Below are 19276 nucleotides of genomic sequence, written 5' to 3' on the forward strand. Positions count from 1 at the left end.
TCAAATGGCTTTTATTAGTGGTTTTGACCATACTACATCCTCAAGGAAAAAAAAACTTACTTCACAGTGCCAGGCTGAGATGGGTGTTCTCCGATAGCTGTGGTCAAAAGGGAAAAAAAAAGAAAAAAAAAAAACCAACAAAAAAATCCAGTGGTGGCTTGTGCCAAGTGCCCCTCTGTGTGCCAGCCAGGCTGGCAGAGCTGTGCCCAGGAAGGTACCATACCTCTGCCTGCAGCGCACGGGCTGCTGCGAGGGACATGCACTACAATTACCGCTGCAAGCCCCAGAGCTGCTAAAAAAATGAAAAAGGACCCGAGCGCGTTGCCAGCACCAGATCTGCCTCTTCTCAGCTATGCAGTGAGGGAAGGGAAACACCGCAGCAAGAAAAAGCTTCTGTCACAGGGGCTTGCCCACCGTGCCATACCCCTGCTGTGCCCCTCTCTAACAGCAGCATGGCCCCGGTGTCCCCTCCGCAGGCTGGAAGGGGCCAGCCTGATCCCTGCTTGCAGCATGGACTCTCCCACCTACCTTCTGGGCACCTGCTGGGGTAGGAGGAACAGCACCCACCCCCTGCAACAGCCCAGCGCCCCCCCCCCAGCTGAGCCAGCGTCTCCACAGGCACGCCTGGCACTATGTGGCCAGAGCCACCCGGCCCTGCTGCAGGCAGCGGGTGTCCAGCACCCCAAGACCAAAGAAAAGACATTCATATCAACTCAGACCAAAGCTTCCCCCCGCCGCCCCCATAATACACTTAATTCCCAACGACTAAATGAACAGAGCCGATTTTCCTCCCCCTTTCCAGGCCTTTCCCAGCCTCTGCGGGGCTGGGAGCCTCCCTTGGGCCTGGCCATGGAGAGCTGCTGCAGGTGGGAGCAGGGCTCGGGCTTTGCTAGGCTTTTTTTTCCTCCTGAGGCAACAGGGTGAGTGGCAACACAGGGCTTGCTCCATCCCTCGGGACAGACTGGAAGGGGGCTTGCACAAAGGAAGGGTCCCTGCTGCCCCGCTCCCACCTGAGAAGAGCTGAGGGCCCCTGGGGGGAGCAGCGGCAGCAAGGCAGGGTGCGGGCAGCTGCCCAGTCCCACTCTGTTCTGCGAGGGGCGGCTCCAGGTGGACCTCACACCCACTGACCGTCTGCCCTTGGGAAGAAACAGGCAGGCCCTCGCCTCTGCCACAGCCCTCACCTTTCCACAGAGTCACAGCAGCCATGCCAGGAGGTTTCCCAGCCCACCCTGCTGCAGCCACCCTGCCTGACCAGCACCCCTGCCTCACCCACAGCTGCTGCGCCGACCCCGGACGCGCTGGCACAGGCTCCTGTCTGCCTCCTCCTGCTGAAACAGCAGAGTCTGCCCAGAACAGGTATGGTAAGATCCACACAGAGACTTCGAAGGGGGGGCTCAAAGCTCATCCCGGCACCCATCCACAGGCAGGGAGGGCCCCCTGGCCAGCGCAGCACCCTTGGGTGCAGGAGGTTCCTGTGACCAACAAACCATCTCCTGGGGCACGTTCGGACGCTGACAGAGGTGAGGGAAGCACAGGCAGAGAAGGCAGCAAAGCCTCAAGAGTCCAGCCTAGTTAACGGCCCGTCCAGAGTTACTAATGGCCACAACAAAACAACTCCAGAGGGACCAGCCAGCCATGATGGAGGGACCTGGCAGGAGTTTCTTCACAAATACAGAGACCTTCTTGCAGGTGCTGAACACTGGCTGCCCAGAACAGAGAGGTGCCAGGAGCCCAAGGACAAAAAGGGGACAGCAAGCTTCACTCAGGGACTTCTCCAGCCACCCCAGGTCCTATTCAGGTGGCTGCAGGCTCAATGAGGGGCTGAGCAGAGAGAGTGCTCCAGTGTGCAATGGCCGGGAACCAGCAGACACGCTGTTCCCAGAGCTGAGGGAAGGACAGGGGAAAGCTGCCGCTGGTCGGCAAGGCGGGCACTCGGGCAGGGCAGGGGCTGGCCAGCAGCCGCCCAACACACAGGCAGACAAGAGACATGCCGCGTCTGTCAGCACCGCAGCCGCGGAGGTGAGTGCCCATGCAGATGGATGGCACAGCGCGGCTGCAGATGGCAGGGGAGCTGCAGCCATACGTGCTCGGCAGCTGGAGGGGGCCCTGGGAAAGCTGGTGCACCTGCGCTGCTGCAGCTGCCCCGTGATGGGGCTGAAAGACAGCTCAGGAGCATCTGTGTGTGTAAAGACAGCTTCCAGCACTGCCGCCATCCTGCCCCCCCGCTGCTCAGGCGCAGGCATGCAGAGAACGGCAGGGTCTGGCTAAAAACCTACCTGGGACTCCCAGGGTTCAGGGGGCTGAAGTCCTGCACCGAGCCCTGCATCACCCTCCTCTCCCAGGACAGGACAGGCAGTCTCCAGGGAGGATTCACTTCTCTTTCACCACGGGCATCCCCAGTGCTGCCCCACACTCCCTCCCAGGCAGCGGGCACTGCCTGCCCCATCCCGTGCTCCCAGCACGCTGCTCAGAGCACAAACCGCCCATCAAACAGGGCGAGGGCCAGACGCGGGGTACCGCTCTCCACCCACCGCACAGCTCAGTTCAGCACCCCTCTCTGCAGACACCGATGGCACCAAAACAGCAGCAAACCAGTTCGCACCTCTCTCGCCCTGCTTGCACCGAGTCTGCCACACACCCTTCCCATCCACCGAGGCACAGCAGCGCAGAGCAACGGCATCCCTGCGGGACACAAAACTTCCAGGAACATGGAGATCTCTGAAAAAAATCCTAGACGGCTGAGCCAAACATCCACGTGAGGTGGTGCTTGGGCAGGCCAAATCCTTATTTTACTACAGAGCACCGAGGCTGTCCACTAAACTGGTAGAGCAAGAGCTGCACTGGTTTCCACTGGGAGCCCAGACAGCGGCAGTTCAGACACCCAAGTCCCTGCAGCAGATCTTCTTGTACCCCACAGACTGTGAACGTCCACCCAAACCTCTTCTCAGGGAAGGTCTCTCTGACACCAGGGAAGAGGGTTCCCATCAGACACCTTGTTTCCACTCAGAGCGAAGGTCCCTTTTTGGGAAGGGCTTTTCCCCTCCTGCTTTTTGCCCCCTCCTTGCTCCGAGACCTGCCTGAAGTGCAGCACAAGAGGGGGATGCCCCATTCGGGGCTGGCTCTGTGTTCACTGCTCCCAGAGGTGAGGAGGGTTAGAGGCCCGTGAGATCAACGATGGCTTTAATAAAGATGGCGTCATCACGCACGTAGGAGTTCTTGGCTTCCATCACGGAGACGGGGCAGAACAGCGGGCAGCCGCTGGCAATGTTCATTTCTGTGATGGGTCGCTGGAAGGAGGAGGATGTCACGTCAGGTCGGAAGGCATCGATGATGTGCTCCCGGTTGTTCTGATCCAGGAGCATCAGGGTTACCTGTGGGGAAACATGAAAATATACAAGAGCAGCTGAATAAAAAGCACATGGAAACCCAGCCCGGTGACCTTCCCACTTGAAGCCTGTGAAACGTGCAAGTACCAATGCAACCATAGCCTCATCACGCACCTACAAATCTGAGAAACGCCTGTAAGTAGGGTCAGCGGAGAACGTCATCTCGGTGACATTCTGCAGAAGCCTTCCCACATCCTGCCCTGTCACTAGACACTTCTGTGTGGCAGCACAGGGCTGTCAGACTGGCTCTGAAAACCTACAACTGGCCGGTGTGGCATTCGCTTCCAACACCAATACCCCACGCAGGTATTTCATTAAGTCGCAGAGTTGCCGTCCCCTTACGAAAGAAGGCGGCCCCTCTCTGCATCAGCACTTTGCCCGCTCAGCCTTGAAGTGTTTCGCAAACCTGCAACGTCTAGGAACTGCAATCTGAGCTTCTGACGCCAAGTGAGCATCAGCTGCACCCTGAGTACCGAGGCCACGACAACCCTCCCTCGCCCTGAATTCATGCAGAGGCTCCACTCGCTTTCCAAACACGCTGCTGCTCTCCTGCCGCAGCCTCTGCCGTTTTGTGCCCCTGCCCTGTAGCATGCTCGGTGCTTTCAGCACAACTGGGGAATCCCCAGGATGGCCGACAAATCAAAGTCCTTCCTTCTGCTTGCTAAGTAGGCCAGACCGACGGCATTTAGAAGTGGGTGCAAAACTAGAGGAGCACGTCACTGGGCATAGAGGCTTTGTCCCAAACCTACCTTCTGGTTGAAGGGCCACCGCAGGAGTGCGTCGTTGGGTCCTTTCATCACCACAAAGAACAGGGACAGATGGGTCCCACGCCCGGTGCCGTCCCCGTTCAGGTAAACGCGCAGACACATCTTGTAGCCGTACTTACTTGTGTAGAAAGCTATCAAAAAGTTGCAAAACAGACACAGTCAGTGTCAAACCCAGCAAAGCCTGGCACCAATAGGTTCCTTTGAACTCTGAAGTTTGGATCCTGGAAGAAACCAGGTCTGGGTCTTAAAATACATGTACCACAGAGGTGGTCCAGAAAGCCAGCAGGTACAAAGAACAGTCAGATGCCATCTTAGACTGGCCTGGAGACAGCCCAAGGTCAGGCAGTCACAAGCCCCTGGTCTAGCCGAGACGCAGAGCGCTGCAGCACAGAGCGGGGCGCCTGCCAGCCACTCGGGCTCTCCCCACCCGCCACCGCAGGCACAAGCACCCCAGGCAGAGCCCGAAGCCGGAGCTCTGCCCGGGAGCTGGGCGCTTCCCACTGCATCCCCCCCGCAGACCCACCAGTTGTGCTGCACGTGACTGCTAAAGGAGCTGCAGTTCATGGCAGTAACACTGACAAGCAGGAACAAAACCACCCCAAAAAAACCCCAACTGGGGGTAGACCATCCTCAGTACTCACTGCAACCTCTTTGTAAGCTGGCTGCCTCTGATGGGGCAAGAGCTCAAGTGAGCTTCGGTCTCCCGTTAGGATGCCAGCCACTCTGCATGGCGTGGGCACGGCTGGGTACGGGCTCTGGGATCTCGAGCTCTCTCCTATCTCAATTCTGGGAATGCCCATGTTGTGACACCAGACCCATGGCAGGGCCACAGAAATACGTCTTGGAAGGGGACCTGCTGCAAACGGCCCTCACAGCGGCACAGAGCTACGTGCCTCAGGTCTGGTGAGGCTCAGCAGCCTCAGGGCATGGAGTAGGAGATCAGAGACGGTATTCTACTGCAGGACTTGGTGCACAGGCAGACTAGCACTAGCAGAGATACTGTGCGCTTCCACAGGGCGAGGAGCAAGAGATCAGGGCTTTGTCACCCGCTTCCCTCCTGGCACTCCCCAACTCGTTTCCTCTAGTCCTTCCTCTCCACCTGCTTCACCCAAAGGCTTTCAGGGCAGATGCCACCCTCTGCTAGTCCAAGCAGCACATCCTCACCGCCCACCAGAGGCTTCTCAGCACTCCTGTTAACCCTGTGAATGTAAAACCAGGAGGGGAACTGGAGGAAGGATAGCCCCAGAGCAGTGGGAGTACCCAGGAAAAGGGACCAGGTAGCCAGAGTGCTAAACGCCTTGTGCACCACACCATCAGCTCAGAGCAACTAACCAGGCATCCTGCTTCCCACCGGCCTGAGCAAAGGCGAAGCACATCGGAAGCAAAGCAAGAGCCCAGCAAGCCGCCCCCCGGCATCCGATGGCCAGCAGCGGGTGGCTTTCCAGCAGGAGCTTCGCTTTGACTGTCCCGGTTCATGCCCCCAGTGAACCTGTCTCGTGCAGATTTGCCTTTTTGATCGCTTATGATTTTGCCCTTTGCAAAATCCTGTGGCAGTTGTCATGTCCTCACAACGCGAGTGAGTGGTAATTCTACTTCCTTCTCTTTGTTTTAACACTGATTTCATTTGGTATTTCTTCGCCTTTACGTTTAAATACAAAACAAACAATTCTACTCATTTCCCTTTTTCATCCCATTTGCAACGTAGACCTCTCTCCTCCCAGCTGTCTCCTTCCCAGACTGAACAGCACTAGTCTATTTGCTTCACTTTCTAAGATAAAAAACCCCACCTCCACAAGAAACATTTGTTTCTCAGCCTAATTTTCTTAGCTAAAGCAGCACCAGGAATGAGGATCTCTCATCTAAATGACACAATCAACTACTGCAGGAAAACAAGGCCTTGTACTTTGCACTTGCAAGATAAAAAAAAAAGTCCTGCCTTTTCCAGAAGCAGTCCCAGCATTAGGCAGAGGCAACCCTCACCTTCCAATCCCTCCAGCCACATACAAGATTTTCATTAGCAGATTGCAGAGACCAACCAGCAACACAAAACACAGTCTGGTGGCCTGCAAAGTATTTTCTCCTTTGATGAAACAGTTTATAAAAGCCCTGGGCCCTGCCTTTGCTGCCCTGCCACCGCTGCCAGGCACGGGATGGAGACTGGCCAGCACGCAGCATGGAGGAGGAGGCACCAGCAACCACGAGCTGCAGTTCTGGGAGGAACCGTGCATTCAGAGCACGGCCGAACAAATGACTGGACAGATTAAACCTCTTGCATTCAGAGAGGTTTCACCCCTTTCCCTCCCTTGGGCTGACTCTGATGCTTATATCCCTCCACCAGCTGACTTGATTCTCCAACCTAGAAAAACAAACCCCACGCCCCTGCGAGGACCCCAGGTGGCATCAGCTCGTGGAGGGGCCTGAGGAGCCCCCGAGCTGGGGCACAGCGAGCCAGGACGCCCGTGGCCAGAGGACAAGAGTCAGCTCTGTCTAGCACCTCCCTCCAAACCGCAGCCTCTGGAGATGTTCGGGTTAAGCAGCTCTCGGGCACGGTGCAGGAGATGGACAGGATGCAAGAATTAAGGTCCTCTCTCTAAGTCAAACAAAATAGATTTGAAGCAGATTTGTTTGCTTTGAGAAAAGGAAGGAAGTGCTGCCCTTCCCGAAGGGGACAGAGAGCAGGGGTTTTCCATGGCTGCTGCTGACTTTTAAAAGGAAACGCTAATTGCATGTGCACAGTTTCAGTAGCAGTTTAGTCCCCGTCAAGAAGGGGAATCCTTTTTTCCTTCAGTTTTTCAAGGGAAAAAGGACTCTGAACAGCCTTCATCCAGAAAACAGATTTAAAAATAGTTTTTAAAATTCAATTGCTTTTACCTTGTGGCCCAGCCACAGTCTGCTTTTTCACAGCACCAGGAAGCAGGCGTAAGGTACGTGCTCTAGGTTTGCATGCAGCTCTGGGCATTTTGAAAAAGCTCTCCAGCATGCTTAGATCGCAGCAATTCCTGCTCAGGCAAACACAAACTCGTCTCCTCAACCATTACGTTGTGAGGTAAGCTCCCCACCGAGCAATGAAATTGTGTGAAGAGATGGTTTCATCTTACAGCTGCAAGTCTGGGAAGTGCTTTCATAAGCGAACAAGCCAGATCACAACCTTCTGCTCACTGTCTGAGATGTTATTTTTTAAGAACAGGAGGAACAGTGCTGGGCTGGGGCAGTTGTGCGAGGAGAGCCCCTTCCTCTAACAGATATTCAAGCACTTCCCTAGGTACGGTTTGGGCTTTATTTAGACATTGTCTCTTGCACCGTCATGCTTTAGGCACTGAAATATATTTCTGGGTCTCTAATATATATTTCCTCCCTTCCTTAACCATTTTATTGCTGGTTTTATGGTCTCTGAGTATTTTAATTCTAACTAAAGGGTTATGCAGGGCTATTTGGAGCTAAGAGGGTTGCCTTCCCTGTTACGAGAAATGAAAAAGGTCATCTGCAATCAAAAAAGCACCTCTTTCAGCAGAGCAGTTTCATTTAGCCCAATGCTAAAAAAAAAAGTTCCAGGCTCCATGGGGAAAGGGAGACAGAACAGAAGTACATCTGAATGGCCAGCATCTCCCCTGCTAAGGGCACCGCTACAAATCCCACACTCAGCTGAGACGCAAAAGGCTTTTGCAGTTTTGCAAATTTGTGGGCAATAACCTGGAGAGAAGATCGCAGGGGAGCGGCCTGTTATCGCCTCCTGACGCTTCCTGGCAAATTCTGTTATCTTCCAGATGAAAACTCCATCGTAGGTGGAAGCTTCCATGTTGCGGATCTTTTCCTCCATCTCAGCCATGGCCAGATCTTTGAGCCCAATGCTCCTTTCCAGCTGCCGGACCTGCTCAGTGGGATACACGGTGCAGCCTGGTTAGAAACACGTACTGCTGTGAGACCCAAGAAAGCCAGCAGACACCAGCATCCCCTTCAGGACGACTCTTTAGTGAGAGACGTTCTCCAGAATTGACAGGGGTCACAGGCGGGAGAAATTTAGCATCGTAAGCCAATTCACTGAAGCTTCCTTTTGAACCCTGTCATTATACATCGATACAACTCTGCTTGAGCTGGAAACTTTCGCAGAGTGAATGGAAAAATCCTCCCAACGAGCAGCTCCGTTACGTTAGCAGCACAAGAAGTGAGGATGGGCAGAAAAAAAAAAAACAGCTCAGCATTGCAACAAAACTAGATTAAGAAAGAGAAGAACCTACACCCAGCCAACAAAGTCTCCACAGGGAGACTGTCTGCTAGCTAACATAGGGTCATGCCCGTTTTGGCAGCTGCCTTGCCAAGAGAGCACAGGTACGCTGCAAACTGCCCAACTCCCAGCTGCCAAGACACGCTGGCAGCGCTCAGCAGGGCCCGTGCTGGAGCATACCGGTGGGGGCAGCTTCTTCACACCTCCAGACCATGCCTGGCACAACACTGCAGTGCAGCATCAGTGACTACTTTTGTAATGATACATCAATTACTCCTTTTGAAAGGTCTGGAAGGTGAGCAGCCCCGTGGATTCAGAGAGATCCAGTGGAATGCTGGGTACTCTGTCTCTCGTTGGAAAACTTCACCTAGGAACAACATCTTGGTGTCTGCATAACTTGATTACTAACAGAGATCTGAATGCTTTGTGCATGCCAGTTTAATTCCCATCTTTTCCAGGAAGCTTTTGAGGGCTGGGCACAGGCACAAACTATATTTTAGTTCTGCCTTCGGATTTGTGGAGATTCAGGGCTAGGCGGTGAAGCTTTGCTAGCTAATAACATGGAAAGGAAACTGAAAAAAGTCTCTGCTCAGAGTGCTGGAAAGCCCAAGCCAGTGGTTACACACCTTGCTACTCAGTGTTTCGATTTTCTCCTGGTCTAGTCGATGTTGCCGACTGTAGGCTTCGGCTGTTAGAGACACTCTTTCCACCTCCCGATTGAGCACGCAGACAATGTTCTCAAAGGTCACTGTTTTCCTCTCAAGGGCCTCACATCTTCCCAAGAGCTCCAGGGACCTGGAGAGCTCCGACTCCGAGCACAGAGAGTTTGCTGCCAGTAGCGGGGAGTTGTTTTGTGATGAGGAAAGGGCAGGAAGGGGCTTTAGGTCTCCAGACCCAGCCTTGAGGCTGAGCACAAAACTCAGTAGCATGTAGAGATGCTCTGCCAAACACTTGCTTTCGTGTTCTAGTAGCTTTTCATTTTCCACCTACATGAAGAGAAAAACATCCCCCATTCAGCAAGCTCAATCTACACTGTCACCATCCACAGAACAAATTCCTCCTCTTGAGGTCACAACGTTAGCTTTAAATTATAAAGGGGAAAAACCAAAGAAAGATAGTTAAAAACCTGTTTTGGGGGTGGGTTTTTTTGTTTTGTTTTAGAAATGCTGCAATCACATACAATGACGGATGCTTAATGTTTCCCCAGCTGTACACACTGTTCTACTCTGTCTTCCTCCATTACTTCCCCAAAAGGGCTCCGTCGGATGTACTTAACAGCACCAAAGGACAAAGCCTCACGTAGTCCTCCTGAGGAGGGATTTACATGAACATCACCAGTAGGAGCTGGGAAAACTAAGTCACATGGAAAAATATGGCCTGGCCCAAGCTCTAGCAGGAGAGCAAGACACCAGATGCCCAGTTCCGTGCTTACAGCTGAAAGCAGCATAACCACCAGAGTCTCAAGCCACTCGGGGTGTTTCTCAAGAAGGAGGTTTCCTCCCACATGAAGTTCATTCTCTGGATACCCAAACTCTGGACAGCAGATGATGTTAAGCTCCATTTGCAAAGGGTTTGAAACACCACTTTGTTTAAATATCTGAATGCAAACATCTATGACAGTTCGGGCAACAGCAGTTTGCATGTTAACTCTAACACTGGAACTGAAAACAAATCCCGAGATAAACATCAACAGACAAGCCCTTACCACCTCAGCACATCCGACAACCTCAAATCTGCAAGGCACTTTAGATCTGCCACAAGTCTTCACATGGTCCCGAAACTAGAAAGGAAGGCAACGTTAGATCTTATGTGTCCCCAGTAGCTCCCTCTCCATCTCGCTGACGTCTAGGAAACTGAAGACGATCTCAAGAACCCCCAAGCCACCGCTAATCACTAGCTGCCAAAGTGCATGGTTAAACCTGGGCGCTGCCTACCATTAGGTATGACTTTCACTGTAATATAAATATAGTACTGACACCTGGTAGGAAGTTTTATTTCTCTTTCTCTTGACAGTTAGGAGGTCTCACTTCTCACCTGCATATGCAAGAAAGAAAAAGCAGCCAGCACAGGTACACGTTATGGATGCTGAGCAACAAGCTTCACTGAGGGCAGAGGAAGGGGAGGCATGAGGAACAACCCTATGAGACAGACAGCCATTTAATGTTGTCCACTTCATGTATCCCTGGTCGGGATGTGCCACAGCTTGGTATTTTTACTTCCAGCTAAGCGTTATAAATCTGAGAATAGAATGCTTCCTGGTGGTCCTGCCTGAGTATTTATAGCAATTACTGCAGGTCCACCCATGCAAGGGAAGATGCTCTGCTGGGTCCAGCATCCCCTCACTGGGGTGCCGACGGACACCACACCTCGGCCGCCTCGCGTCTGGCAGCTGCCACGAAGAACCAAGGCCAACGGTGGATATTTCTACAGAGAAGTGCCACCAACCCCCCAGCCGCCAAGATGACTCGTTTGGGTTCCCACACAGTGCATGATTAATGATAACAAGCACTGGCACATTATCATCTTGGTTTTGATATACCTCTCATCATCAGATATCAGTGGTCTGTTCTGAACAACAACCATATTCCACATTTAACACCTACATCTGCTACAACAGATGTCGATTAAAACTGTTTTTAAACCACTTTTTTAAAAGCTTCTAGATCCATCTGGCTTGCTTAATGAGTCAGGTTACTCAGAGTTACAACGGCTGCAGCTCATCAACAAAAGTTTGGAGAGAGATAAAAGAGGGAGTTAATATTTAAACAAAGGATAGATCACCTATGGGAATCCTACAAGCCTAGTCTGTGCTGAGCTCCAGCTTCAGCCTGCAGACAAGCAAATCTGTATCCCAAGACCCCAGCACGAAGCCCTTCGTTACGCTGCCCATTTAGAACTCTTTGCTCATCTTGTTGATGCTTCTGTTCCCCCTGCCCTTTTACAAGGGCCTTTTGCAACAGTGCTACCAAAAATATTTGCCCGTAGCAGGCAGGACAGTTTCAGATGAAAGTGCTTTTTGAAGATGTTTCCCAAATCTTTAATTTTCAGACTTTTGAGCCTTGCCCCAGGAGCCAGCAGCATGAAGACCCTATAGACATGGATTCCATTACACGATTAATTAGAAATAAATTAATTTAGCTGGAGATGGGTTCCCTTTCCATAATTGCAGCAGTGGCTGATATAGTTGCTTTACATAGGACATAAGTACCCTCTAAACCCACGAGCGTGCTTTTCCCATGGAGGTTCTGCACCCAAACACGGCAAACACACTGCTCAAAGGGAGGCGGCGTCGGCAGCACTAACGCAAAACTACAAGTGCCGATGAGTCACATCCACTCGCACCCGACCAGTATTTTGAGTCTCATGGAAAGGTCACATCTGTACTAACGGCTGTCATTTAATTGTTTTCCCCACTCCACTTTCTAAAGGTCTCGGTTTTCCGCCCTGCTCCGAGACCGCTGGCGTCAGCCCATCAGGATGCCCAACACCACTGCGGCACACGGTTCACCGACAGTCGGATGGATACCTTCTCCCTTGGAATCTTCTTCCCACAGCCTTCGCAAGTCAGCGGGAATTCAGGGCAGACTTCGTCATGAGCCTGTAAAAGAATCGACAGGAGAATATTTGGTCCTCTAAATAAAAGCTCCAATGAGGTTATATGACGAGTACTATTCAACCGGGGTAGTTTTATATTTTATTACAGAAAAGCGCTGTATTCTACCAACCTATACTCAAATCTTGGTCACGCTGATAATTCTGCATGCTGACTCATTTGTGTGATCTCCAGGCTACCAGAATTTTGGGTGCCTATGTAGCCTCAGCCTCAATTTAAAAGCTACTATAATTTAAAAAAAAAAAAAAAAAAAAAATTACTGCTTTGATGGACAAGATAATCAACAGGAAGCTCCATTTATGGCTCTGCCAGGAAAATACACGTTCAGGCAGGTTGAGTGAAGTAAGCCACTATCTCAGCAAGATAATTTGTATAATTTTTCCACTGTAATGGTTATCAGTCAGCTGAAGTATGAACCCATAACCTACTCATCACACGCTGGGCTGAGCTGTCTGATAGTATCTTCCCATTCAAATCAGAAAACCATTTTTCAACCAGAAAAAAAAAATATTTTAAAACTGCTTCATTTAATAGCCCCTGCACACAAGCACCCACCCCTGCAGCCAGAGCACACGCAGTCTGTTTGGCGTCCAGCGGAGCTGAACAAATGATCAGGGCAATGTGATATTCTGTCCTCAGCAGATACTAGGGCCAGCAATACCAGCTAAATCGGGAATGCTAGAACGTGCCTCTGCTTTCTGTGTCATTTTCACACTGTTTAAACCTTCTCTTTACACACCAACCGGTTGAAACAAGGTATTGTAAATGCCACGAATATGCAGTTCAAAATTCAGATTAAAAAAGGTAAGTGCACTGAAGTATCCTGCCACGGTAGTAACAGGAAAAAAAACCCAGAAGCATTTATAAAGTAGTCATCTGAAACCAGATGCTTTTGAAAACTCGGTCACATTTATTCTTTATTAAAACAAGTTACTATCTTGGGGGGCAGGGGGAAACATGCACAAACTTAAATACTGTTACCACATCAGAAACTGGAAAGTGAAACCCATTAGTGGCTCAGCTTTGGCTTCTTAGTTACTCTCTCCTTTTTATACTTTAAATGAGTAACCAGACCCAAAGCCTCACTGCGCTGTCCCTGGAGAAGCGACCGGCCAGCCTGCGCGGTTCGGCGGGGCAGCGCTGCCTGCACCGACAGCGCTGCCTGCAGAGGCGGCGGAGGAGGCAGAGCGCCCTCCTTCATCCCACTCGCTTCAGAGGGGCTGAACCCTTTCTTCTACCCACCTACTGCTCTCATGTTCTAGAAACACCGGATAGCATCTTCCCCACGACCCACAAAACGCTGGCATGAGAACAGACGGTCTGGCTGAAGGAAGGAAACTTCACTGTAGAGACAACTATTTAAAAAGGGAGTATTTAAAACTTATACTCTCCCGTGCCAACGTGCTAGGCGTGAAACTACCACCCCCTCTGCGCTCCCCACCTCCCAGCATTTATCTTCCATCCCGACTCCACGCTACACCGTGATATAACACCCAACACGCAGGCAGCCCTGTGAAGCATGCCCAGCTTGCAGCATGAGAAGGGAAACCAGCCCCGCACAGCTAAGCTGAAAGTGCAACTGGTCCGTATGTAAATTGTTTAAGACACAGAAGCATTAGCTTTAACCAGCACAGTTCCAAACCTCTAGACAAAGGTTTTTGTATAAACAGTTTCGGGCTCTTCTGGAATCCCCTGTTCCTTCCCCCTCTACGCGGGTGTCTAAACAGAGACGGATGCTATCGCCGCTGGAAGAAATCCACCCCACCCAGGAGCCGAAGAACAGGGGTTGGCATTCAAGCCTGATCTGCTGCATCCACTCCCCCAGGAATGGGGCAATCCTCCTGTTTGCACCTTTCCCAAACCCACATCCGTGAGCTTCTGCAGCAGGGACCAGCATCTCTGACACCCAGGCATTTGCTGTGAACGTTTTAGGCAGCTTTGGAAGGCCATCGCTGTGAACGGGACTAGGCGAGAGCAGAGTCACTCTCCCAAAGTGAACCTGTTGTGGAAATCAAGTCAGATGGGGGTTGGAGAGAGGGGACGGCAATAGAAGAATTAAAGCAGAGCTGGAAGACAACAGTCTGACTCAGACCTTCAGGGCTACTCTCCGGTTACCTCAGTGTTGACTTCTCACCCACCAGCTGTAAACCTAGGCACAGACCAGCCTTCAGCATCCAACAGCAGGGGTAGGAAAATCAAACCAGGCAGAGTTAACAGCCTGCACAGCAACACCTCGTTCTTCCCACTCAATTAAAACCAAAACCGCCGATTGATCCGCACATCATCTTCGCTCCCTAAAAATAAACAGCGAGACAACCCAGCGGCAGCCTGTACCATCACATGCCACCATCAGAACAGGTGATTCTCTTGGGAGCCCAACTGAGGGAGGAGAAAATCGGACACCACTGCCGCCCTCGGAAGGACCAGGGCAGCCTACGAGCACTCGCTCAGGGTGCAGGCGCTCGTGGGTTACCACTGCGGCCGCTCAGTCCTTCAGCACCTACCCGTGCTCCTCTCCGCAGCAGCGCCAACGGGCTGCAACGGAGGTATTGATCCCTCTTCCCCTGGCCTGCGGGCCTGCTGGCGAACAGAGCCTGTGCGCACGCCGTAACACTCCTACGTCAGCATCAGGGAAGTAGAAAAGCAATTTGCAGTATTTGCAGTTGAGGTTTCTCTCCGGGCACTCCTGCTCAGAGCGGGGTCCTTCCCACTCAGCAGGATCATCCCCCTACACCCCTAGCACTCAACCAGCAGGGACGGGCAGTTCCCTTCACGGCAGCTCTGCGACAGCAGGGGCAGCACATTTCAATGCAGCCGTGCAGAAAAGTACAGGCACACACAGGGAAAAAGGGGGTTTTAGTAACAGCAGCTGATCCCTGGAGGATGCAATGATGGTTTCCTAAGGAATGCCAGGAGGAGCTGCTCTGCTGTGCCTGTGTAAGTAAGACAAAAGGGAAAACTGCAGTTTAATCCGATTGCCGTTTCGCCTCTAAATGCTTTGCTAAACTTGACTTGAACTATGGAAGAGGCTACCACTGAAAATTATCATCCCCGTGTTGTGGTGGCAGAGCGGGAGGTGCACCTGCTCCCCAGCTGCCCTGCTCATAACCTGCCATATCAACGCAAGTCCGTTTTTATGGAGGTCTTGCAACCGTGTTGGGAAATCCGTCAGAGCGACACAACGCTCCCCCTCCAGCTAAGAGGCAAGGCAGGCGGCTGAGAAAAGCCATCTTTGAAACAGCTGCTGCGAGATGCCTCTGCCAGAGCCCTGCAGGAAGGTTATCGCAAAGGGCAGGGTTGGCAGAGACGAGGCGCAGCAGAACAGGCTTGGTGCGAGCCGCACACCGCAGCTCTTCTGCAAACAGTCTCCTGCAGGCTGATCTTTGAAAGTTAGTCCATTAGTCCCCTCCGTGCATGGCAACAGCAACCATAAGCATAGACAAAGCTGAAGGGCTTGGCAGCAGGAAGGGAGCACCAAAAAGGAAGGAAAATTAACAGGACGGCAGGGGAAAGCCAGCTGAAGTGGCACAGGGTTCACCGGAGCACTGTCAGGGCTTTGGCAGTCCCCAGCCCCGGCACTGCCGTGTCCAGCACACGGCTCCTTTGGCATCTTAGCCTGCCTACAAGAAAAAGGGTAAGCCCACAGAATTGTAGAGAAAACACTGAAAATGGGTCTCCAGTGTAAAAGAGACGCCTGCCTAGGTTTCGAGGGAACCTGAATCCCTTGCGCCAAGAAGCATGAGTTGCTTCGTGCACCTCTGCCCGGTCCCCAGGGGCTCTGGAGCCTCCAAGGGGGGAATGTGTCATGAAACACAGGTACTTTGGGATGTCCTGCTCCTCTGAAGTCAATGTGCCCTTCTGTGCTGTGTCTCCTCCTCATCAGGGGAGTCCTAAGGCTGGTTTTAAGCCAGGCCAGCTCAAAGCTTTCCCCACACAGGTGGGCTGGGCTACCATGCACATGGTCCTCGCACTACTGCATGGAGCCCAGCAACACAGGGCTGGAAAGCAGGAACCCAGTCTGTAATTCACAGTGCCAACCAGGAACAGGAGCGTTCCGAGACCGTCACATCAGCTGGTGCCAGACACAAACTGCTCCCTTCGCTGGGGCACACTGGTGACAGAGATCCAAGCAAGTCCACTTGGCATCACAAATAATTAAACCTCAAAGAAAGTGTCAAAACCAAAGATTAAGTTCCCATCGGTAACTGCTTGTGGCTTTAGTGGGCATGCGTACGGCAGCAATGGCACGGGAAACCAGCACCGCCTTTACTCTGCTGTCCAACGCCACGGCGTCCACTTGAGTTGAGGAGAAAAAATTGGCAGAAGAGATGTCAGGGGTTCCCAGGGGCCTTGCTCACGCCTCTTTTCAGAACCAGCAGAACAACTTTTGCTTTCAGCTTTCTATGGTTTTGTTCATCAGCTTTTAGGGCTGATGAGACAGACATTTGATTCGGGGTTTATTGGTAGAGGGGCATCAAGGCAGCGTTTCTTGCATTGAATACGGATGTGGAAGCAGTAGCAGGTTTTGAAGAAGGCTGAAGGTACAAGAAACATTTGAAAGCAGCAGCAGGTTTTCTAACATTTCCTAAAACAGACTCTGCCTTTCTCTGTTTGCTTTGAACTATGAGAGCTGTGGGACACTCCAGGATGCTTTCTCCAAATCCCTCCATCATCTCAGAGGAATAATTTTCCTAGGCAGACTCTAGTCTGAAACAGAGCGGGGCCAGACCCCCAGAGCATTTTAGATATGCCCAAGTCTGAACCTGACCTGGCCCCACGGCCAGCTGAAGCCCGTGCACCACTGTCCCTCGCCTCAGATGCAGCTAGCTGCATTGCAAAACAAAAAGACAAAATCCGCTTGCTAAAGAAATTAAAAATTACGGCATTGGACTATGCCGAGTCTCTGTAAACAGCTGGCTAACACATAAGGGAGGTTCAAAGCAATCAGGAGCGTCTGATCACAGATAACTCCGCAGGTCTTCTAGGCTACAACTAACAGTTACAGTCATGATCGCGTGAAAAATGCCCCAAGATGTGCTGTTCGCATCTAATGAGGTCACTGCTTGAGAACAACCTGTCACCAGGGAGCGAACACCAATCATACCATCACACTAACGATGCCAGGCGCTGGCACATTCGTAGCATTGTTCTGAATTCACCTCCAATAGTTATTTCTGACAGTCAACTGCTGTCGTTAGCCGCAGGAGACGCTGCAGTGCTGACGGCTGTGCTCTAAGCACACCAAAAGCACTGCCTGTGTCAACCAGGTCCCAGGACAACACCCCTGGAGAGATCTCCCTCCCCTCCAGCAGTACTTTCACCAGCACACAAAGCTTCACCTTAATCGCTCAGATCAAAAGGGGCCTCAGGATGAAGCCTCTCAGTGGTCTGCCTGATCTTCACATTAGAAAGGGTGGTGTTGATACTGACCAAGCTCTGCAAGCTGCAGATGGTGGGCAGGGGCAAGGCCGACCCCTTTCCCTCGCAGCCAGCGCGAAGGTGCAGGCTGTGAACAGAAGGGCTGTTACAGCACGAGGCTGAGAACACCACTGGCACCCACAAAAGGGGAGATGAGACAAATATTACAACTGGGATGGGTGTCTTTCACGTGCTGGAGAAGTCGAGCCTGTGGTGAGTGGCTTGATTTCAAACCCGGTTTCTCTAGGCTGTCCGAAGAGTTGGAAGTGCCCAAGAGTGCGTGTGTGATCACGGCTTTGGCTCCTGCCAGACACGTGGAGCCCCAGAAACATCTCCCTGGGCGTGAAGTGCTGCCCCACAACTCCCAAAGCTGCGTTCATGCTGAGGGCGTTCATCACGGCTTAGAAGGGACACAGAGCACTCGCCTCAGCTTCAAAGCTCACGACTTGCAGCTTTTCGTTTTTCAAGGGGCAGATGCCAAAACTGTTAATTAGGTGGGCCACCGCAAGAAGGCTGAGCTGTTTTTAGAAGCTAAGAGCAGACCCTCTACAGCTGGGGCTTTCCAACCCCCTCCCACACGTGCTCTCCGGCACTCCCCATGGCTTACCTCCCACCACGGGCTTGGATGGGAAACTGCCTTGTGTCTGGGCAGCCAGCTACATAAACTCTACTTCGGGGACTGTAAGGGAGGCCAGGTTTTGTTTGGGGACCTCAGCTCCAGCTCTGGAAAGTAAAGGTGTGTCAGATCCCTTTTTCCAAAGCAGGAGGTCCTTTTGGTCACCTGCACGTGGAAGTCAGGGATCCTCCCACAAGAAAGTGGTCTGGTCCTGGGACAAACTGCTGATCAGGCCGGAGCTGGCTGCAAACTGCACTTTGACACCATACTGTAACTTGGAGCCAAAACCTTCAGAAAAAGACAATAAATGCTGTACCCGATTTTAAAAGGAAGGCTGGTTGCCCTGCTACAGCATCATCAAGTGTGCCTGCCACAGTGCTTAAAATGCTGTATCCATGCAGACAATACCGCTATAAAACACTCGGAAGTACACTTCGGAGGCAACAGGAGCCAGGTGAAGTAGCTTCGGAGACCAGCAGCTCTGTTCTAAGCAATGTGCAAAAGCCTGAAGCTGAAGTTTTCAGCCTAAGCTGAAAATCACCACCAGGGCATTCCTGGGATGCAGCTGGAAAGGGAGGGCATGCAACGGTGAAGCATCACGAAGCAGGAGAACCCCCTGGCTCAGAGCCCCCAGCAGCATTTTTGAAGAGAGACAGTTTTCTCTACACGAGGTGCAGCAGCGCTTCTCCAGCACCTCCCAGTAGGAACACTGGGCAAGAAGGCACAGCCCAGTTACCTTGTCCTCCTGGTCCCAGGAAGCCACGTAGCCCAGAAGGGGCTGCAGACATACTCTCCAACACCACGGGCTTTGGAGTAACATCACTTAAATTCTGAGTTTTGCATCTTCCACAGCCTTCCAGGCTTCAATTAAAGTGAATTCTTCAAAACCATGGTGACAACTGACTACAAGGAAAACACATCCCCTCCAGTTTGGATTAGGATAGGTTATCACAACAGATGACAGTCACCCATCCTCATTAGCCGAGCTCATCTGTTTTCCTAGCAACACCCCTCCCAACTTAGTTTAAATACTGCTGTCAGGATTAAGCTTAAAACTTAGTTCTCCTTCCAAAACTTAGACAATTCCATTTCTTTATGTCTCAAGTAATTCCGTATCTCCTGAGATGAACGGGGCATAGTTAAAACCTCTGTCTGGGGTAACAAATGGAAACGCCAAGGCTGACCACGTGAACACCCCTCTACAGCCCCCTCCTCCCATCCCAATCCTGGTGGGGGGCAAAGAAAGGGAGCTGG

General features: G+C 51.9%; 1 protein-coding gene across 2 annotated transcripts in view; it reads right to left on the reverse strand.

Annotated features, from left to right (window-relative positions):
- TRAF2 (TNF receptor associated factor 2) overlaps positions 1 to 19276 on the reverse strand; it is a 27335-nt gene continuing 8059 nt past the window's right edge. For both annotated transcript variants that reach the window (XM_076355144.1, XM_076355142.1), the window contains exons 5-10: positions 11902 to 11973; positions 10081 to 10155; positions 9002 to 9361; positions 7844 to 8021; positions 4136 to 4284; positions 1 to 3371 (exon numbers count right to left, since the gene is read on the reverse strand). In XM_076355144.1, coding sequence (XP_076211259.1) covers positions 3153 to 3371; positions 4136 to 4284; positions 7844 to 8021; positions 9002 to 9361; positions 10081 to 10155; positions 11902 to 11973 — 1053 coding nt within the window. In that variant the 3' untranslated portion in view covers positions 1 to 3152. The remainder of the gene's footprint in view (positions 3372 to 4135; positions 4285 to 7843; positions 8022 to 9001; positions 9362 to 10080; positions 10156 to 11901; positions 11974 to 19276) is intronic.

The sequence above is a fragment of the Aptenodytes patagonicus genome, chromosome 18, assembly GCF_965638725.1.
Source record: "Aptenodytes patagonicus chromosome 18, bAptPat1.pri.cur, whole genome shotgun sequence".
Taxonomy (NCBI): Eukaryota; Metazoa; Chordata; class Aves; order Sphenisciformes; family Spheniscidae; genus Aptenodytes; species Aptenodytes patagonicus.